General features: G+C 38.4%; 1 protein-coding gene across 2 annotated transcripts; it reads right to left on the reverse strand.

Annotated features, from left to right (window-relative positions):
• Positions 1-690: 690 nt before the first annotated feature.
• Positions 691-6,245, reverse strand: LOC130969601 (PI-PLC X domain-containing protein At5g67130-like). Of its 2 annotated transcripts, XM_057895515.1 has the most exons (9): positions 5,844-6,245; positions 5,633-5,755; positions 5,105-5,242; positions 4,743-4,841; positions 4,346-4,649; positions 4,042-4,265; positions 3,854-3,940; positions 2,401-2,531; positions 691-1,075 (listed from the first exon to the last, which is right to left on the reverse strand). In XM_057895515.1, coding segments are annotated over exons 1-9 (1,230 nt in total). In that variant the 5' UTR covers positions 5,967-6,245; the 3' UTR covers positions 691-1,074. The 2 variants fall into 2 exon arrangements, with proteins under 2 accessions (XP_057751498.1, XP_057751418.1); XM_057895435.1 differs by lacking the exon at positions 691-1,075 and having other exon boundaries at positions 2,036-2,531.
• Positions 6,246-6,471: the final 226 nt, after the last annotated feature.

Consider the following 6,471-nt stretch of genomic DNA (forward strand, 5'->3'; position numbering starts at 1 on the left):
CAATGCGATCCTCCAGAGCGCGTGCCATATCACCTATCATCTCCTCCAAATCCAGGCACTCCTCGCTACCACCGCCCTCCTCCGCAACCCCCACATTGCACACACCCTTCTGAGCCGTGCCTCATACCTATGTGATTTCGCATATACCTTTTTTATCTTCCGTCATTTTAGCAACACCTTAGACACTTTTTGCGCCAATACAATGATCCGGGCTCATTCTAACAGCCATGTTCCTTATCAAGCTCTTGCTTTTTTCTTTCATTCTTTGCACAACGGTTTTTTTCTCAACAGCTACACTTTTGTGCCCCTCATTGGTTCCTGTGCTAAGATAGGTTACCTTTAATTTAGGAGGAAGTGCCACGGTCAAGTCCTGAAAAATGGGGTGCTACCGGTTCAGAACTCTTTGATTCACATATATGGGTGCTGCGGTAATGTTGGAGTTGGTTCCGCAGGCGTGCTTCGCGATGGCGCTGTCGCGACAAGAGAAGGAGAACCGCAGCGGCATTTTGAGTATGATTGCGTGACAGAGTGAGAGGGAGGCGGGACGGAGGAGAGAGGCACGACGACGGAGGCGAGAGGTGGTGACGGTGAACTGAGGTGAGAGAGCGCCAAATTAAGGAGAAGGAAGAAGAAGGGCCAATTCAGAGTTTGCTGAGGCGAGAGGTGGTGACGGTGAACGGAGGTGAGAGAGCGCCAAATTAAGGAGGAGGAAGAAGAAGGGCCAATTCAGAGTTTGCTTAATGAACAACGTCGTTTTATTACATTTTAGGTACCAGGTTTCAACTAAACGTGGTGCTACGTCACTTTTCCGATGACGGAAATGAACGGCGGAGTCAACTTGAATCACATCTTAAAATTTCAGAGCACAATTTGGGTCAATTGAAAATTGGAAATTGGAGAGATAAATTAAATCGGGGTCAAATTTCATGGGGCATTTTGAGTATTAACTCCACGTTATGATAGAGAAACAACTCCCTATAGTATTCGTATCAATATTGGCCAAATAGTGATACCAGATAAGAGCGCGACCCCAAATTGGTTGTTGTTCAGTCTTCCATCTCTACACCTCCAATATCTGTCAACCAAAATGACAAACGGTGTTTATGGATTAGATCTGATTCACAGTATTTATTCATATCCGATATGTAATTTTTGGATATGATCTTATCCATAAGATATTAGATCCGATGATTTTAGTGTTTGAATTGAAATTTTAACCATATCCAATCTAACTTATCAACGTATACCCCTAAAAACTATAACACCTTGCTTACACTATTTTTAAGGACAAATTACCTGATATCTATCATCATTCATTCTTTCCTGGTTGTAAGTCTAGGTATAATTCACTTTGCAATTAAGTCTTTATTTCATTAAGTGAAGCTCACAACATGAATTAGATGACATCTTGTGTTCTAGTGAACACATTGTTTCTAGACAATGACCTACCATTAACAGTTTAACACTAAATCATTTTAAATTTGTGTCATAAAGATTCAATAGTATTTTACATGAATTATTAATCTGAGTAACAATTATTTTTTAAAGCTAAATTTAGAACAGCCTATGTGTACATTTGCAATTGAAACACAGGTATACTGCTAGAGCTTTCCATCTTAGAATAAGTCTATCAAGTTCAAAAGGAACTCGATGAAGCTCACAATTGAACTCAAAATCAAGTATGAATGTAAAGAGTAATGATATTTTTACGACTAAAAATTGTAAACAACTTGTACACTCCCACAAAATTATGGAACCCGCTATTTTCTCTTCTCCAATACCTCTCCCCACCTCTTCTTTTATTATGGAAATGTCTGCATTCTCAAGTGGAACAAATATCTACAATGCAGTTGATTTGTTTTATATATATTCACTCCTTTTTTTATTTTGGTCATGATATATTCACTCCTAAAGTCCTAATAGTACGAGCGAACAACCTCTTCAACATTGGATTGGATATGGAATCTAAAGCAACTAATTCACACACCCACCCAATAGTGGAGGAGAATATGTCGGTTAGGTGTAGAAGAAAGAGTAAATACAAGTTGCAATATATATAATATATATAGAATTTGAGTTTGACTGCTACCAATACAATATATTAACTGCATACAGCTACATATGAACTCTTGCTCCCTCTTGACTATATCTACCTCACATGACTTTATAGATCCTTGAGTATAGCCTTGGCAACCGGCAGTAAAAAAATTTCTTTTGTCTAATTTCTAACCTAACAACAGTTCCATGACATTTTTCAGCTTGAGGCATTACAACAACAGCATAGATTCTAATATATTACTAAAGTTCCTCTTGAACGACTAATGTGAACATCATATATGATAATACTTATTCATAACAGTTGTAACAAGAGTGTAGCAAGCAAGGGAAATGAGAAGTAACCAATTAGGTGAATAGACTGCTGAAGCTGATTCAGAGAACTGAACAGATCCAGAAAAGCTTCCAGAGGTATTGCTCCCTGGATTTGTACTTGGTGCAGAAATATTGTTGCAAGAACCAAAGGGTGCTCCAGCCTGCAGAATTGCAGTAATTATGTGAGTGAGAATGTTTTCAGTTTTGTAGCAGATCATTTTTGGGGAAAATTGGATTTTCTTTTTTCAAACTGCTAAATCTAAAAATAATGCATTATACTCCCCCCCCCCCCCCCCCCCCCCTCCCCCAAACAAAAAAAACCCCCAAGTGAAGTAAATTACTTTAGACAAACACACAGTCAACTAAAAATCAGTTTCGTCAGGGATTCTACCACGTATTATGATAAAAAAAAAACAATAGATGATGAAGTGTGTCACATAATGACTATAGGAATTGCCTTTGGCTAAATATCTATACTGCATCATTTCATATAAATTATAATACTAGAATGCATGCATATCAAAACAAGTGATTGAGAAGTTGGCTGACAAAAAAAGGGCAGACTGATGCACAAGCATCCCGCATTAACAGGGTTCGGGGAAGGGCTGCACCCAAAAGGTGTAATGTACACAGCTTAACCTGATAATTACATCAGTGGTTGTTTCTACGGCTTGAACCCGTGACTTTGAGGTCATACGGAAACAACTCAACCATTGCTCCAAGGTTCCCTTTCAAAAGTTGGCTGACAAAACTGAGGAAAATCCAGAGAGAAAATTTGCTTCACCACGGTGTGTATATATCTCAGATTGTGATAGAAAAAGATGTTTTGGGGAATTTTGGGACAGAAAGAGAGTGTAGACAAATAGACGCATCAAGGGTGTTACTATTAACTAGCTAAGACATGAGCTTTGTCTTCATGAGTTTAAGCATGCCCTAGAGGATCTCCACCTATCAGAGTGAACAAGAGATTTTCTCAAGTGATCCTTTTATATTCGAGTTGGTTATGTTTTGTTTGCTAATGGGGGCACAGGAGAAAGATGGGGAAAGGGAAATTGTAATAAAGAGCATCAGCAAAGATTGAACTCCACTATTCTCAAGTGTCCCGAGCTTTCGTCAATTGGTCGTCTATCACTACAAGGAAAAATAAATGGGAAATTTTATTGTGGTGACTAATTGACCAATTGGCTATTCTTAAAGATTGTTCTAAACTGAATTGCTCTCGAAGACTCCAGTGGATACATAGTCAGGTCTCTGAGTAACATCCTGAAAACTCATATTTTACTCATGTAAACGAACATTTCACATAGATGACTATTGAAATTGAAAATTAAACGAATTTTTCAAACTTTCTAACTAGCACAGAATCATAACCAATTACAGCTGCTGTCACTAATCTATGAATAGAAGATTAATGGAAGAAAGAAATCATCACAGAATGACTTGAAAACAGTACATAACCTTTTGAAAAGAGATGAAGACAAACCTGGCATGCAGTGATTGTATTGCACCCACACAATGTTTGGCCATTCATTCTATCCGTAATATCAAAGACACCACCTCCATCACTTCTCTGCATGAAGTTTCAGTAAAAATGCTAAAGTTTATTAGCAAGGTATGTGCAGGATACAAATGAATTAGTTCCAATTTACAATCCTGTGCAATAGATATTACCATGTAAAAGTTAATAGCTATGAAGTTGGGTAGCACATTCCCTGCAGCTTTGTAACATGTATTAACCATCTCTGCTAGTGGAGCTGAATGCTCTTTGCACGACTCAGCTTGAACTGGATACGTCGGAAAGTAATTCATCAAGAAAAGTGATGAACTTCTAGAATTTAGTGCCTTTGATTCTTTTCTATGTGGACAAGAACCCTTTCGAATGCCAGGATCTCCAGCTGAAAGTAATTAAATTATGAGTTTGTCATTACAAATCTATAAAGGAAAGATATACATGTTAAAATGATTCTGTTCTTACACTCATTTTCAACCATGTGCTTCCACTGATAGGCTATTCCTTCTTCAGCTTCCTTTGATGCATCAGAAGTGAAAACAATAAGCCGGTGATTCGCTTGTATCATCTCCGTTATATTAGGCCAATCATCACCCTTTCTTGGCATCTTTGACAGAGGGAACCAGTACTTATCCAGTCCAGCACTTGCAAATAGATTAGTCAACCCCTTTGGAGTATGCACGTAGTCTTCAATTATGATGGTGACAATCTCAGTTGGATTTTCCGTCAAGAATGCTTCCACCTCTTTCAAAGTATTTACAGCAGGTTGCTGAAAACATCAAAACAGGCACACATTAAACGATGCCAAACAAAAGTGAACAGTAAATCCAAAATAGAATCAATGTAAATAGCAACAGAATACAAATGCAGTGAAGTTGTAGCATTGCCCTCGGAACGAATGACAGAGCCAGATATCATTCTGGAAGTCGTACATATCCAGCATCAGTCCCCTCACTCCATTCTAAACAACATTCATCAAAAACACATGTATCAGAAACAGCACAGCAATAATTAAATTAGGCTCATGCTCATACTAATCACACATCCAAAATGATCAGGAACACGCCTGTTACTATTAATTGACAAAATTGGGTGCATATTTAGCTTTAGTATTAAATTACCGGGAAATGGCAAACAAAGAATCCTAACCAAAAGACCAATTGTTAAAATCGAACTTCAGCAACAAGTTAAGAAGACAAAGAGCACGCAATTACAAAGGCATACCCTCAATTGATTAGTCACAGTGTCTTCTTGATTGTAAAATGTTAATCTCTGAACACCAGGCAAAGGCGGTGAATCCACGATGCTGAAGGAATTGTGGGTTACTATCCAAGTGTACTTGTTAAAGGGCAAGCCATTCACCTGAACCACGCCCCCAAAATAGAAAGTGGCAACCAGAAACAAAAATACAAAGAAAACAGTTACCAAATAACTGAATGAACTTGGCACCTAAACTTAAAGAGTAACGCTAGTGAACCAATACTATAGCAGCCAATTTCAGCCAACGTTATACCAGATTGCTAAACAAATTCATTATAAAGCCCACTAAAGTTAGTTTTGTTGAGTTCGAAATTGGTATGTTTCTTCTAATTGAATTTTGAACCTTCCTATTTTTAAGAGTTTCGGAAACTTTCTGTTCTTGGCTGCAAGCCTGCAATGTTGGACGTGGAATATTGGCTCCAAGACTTTCTCACACTGAAATGCATAATCACGCATGAAATGAAAGGAAAGGAAAAGGAAGGAGGAGGTTACAATGGATGTGGGAACGGTGGCTTGGCCTCTGGTGCAGATGGGCCGAGTCAGGCCCAAAGCGGGGCAATTGCCGCAGTAGAGACCGGACCCACAGTCGGTAGCGGCTGAGCAAGCTTCCAGAACCTGCGAAATCGATTCTCAAGCTCAGTTACGAGTTCGATTTCAGAAAGCGAAAGCGAATTCGTGACGAATCTCTAAAAAGAAAGAGAACCTGGCAATTTCCGTTAGAGCATGCGGTGGTGGAAGATGCGAATAGGGAACAGATGATGAAGTATAGGATAGTTGTTAGAAGCGTTCCGCATTTCGAAGCGGAGTTCAAGAAAAGCGAGAACATGATAGCAGCTACCCTTTGTAGAGAGAAACACTCCGAGAAGGAAGCTATAGAGTGCAGTCTACTTAGAATGCAATGCAACGATCAGGATTTGGGTATAAAACGGAAATCAATGCTTCCTGAGTGCACTCTCTACACTGCACACTGCACTCCGTGCTTACGGACTGTGTTAAATGTAACTTGTTAAAGCAAGACTGTAAGGCCCCTCACCCACTTTCCTTTTTCACCATATTCTGGTGTGGCCATATAGTAGATCTCTCTTTATTTTAGTACCTCTCCTGCTACAATCGTTCCGTTAGCCAGCTTCCGGCTAACATTAATTATATAACTAACCTTTTATTTTCATTAGATTTTTTTTTTTTGGTGTATTCTCACTATTCTTGACTCATTATTCTTCATATTTTTATATTTTTTATTTACCAACAAATCAACAAAATTAGTTTTAGTATTTTTATTATCAATTTGTATAAATTATGTATTCCTTTTTTTATTAATTTTAAAATTCTCC

Source organism: Arachis stenosperma, chromosome 1 (assembly GCF_014773155.1).
Source record: "Arachis stenosperma cultivar V10309 chromosome 1, arast.V10309.gnm1.PFL2, whole genome shotgun sequence".
Lineage (NCBI taxonomy): Eukaryota > Viridiplantae > Streptophyta > Magnoliopsida > Fabales > Fabaceae > Arachis > Arachis stenosperma.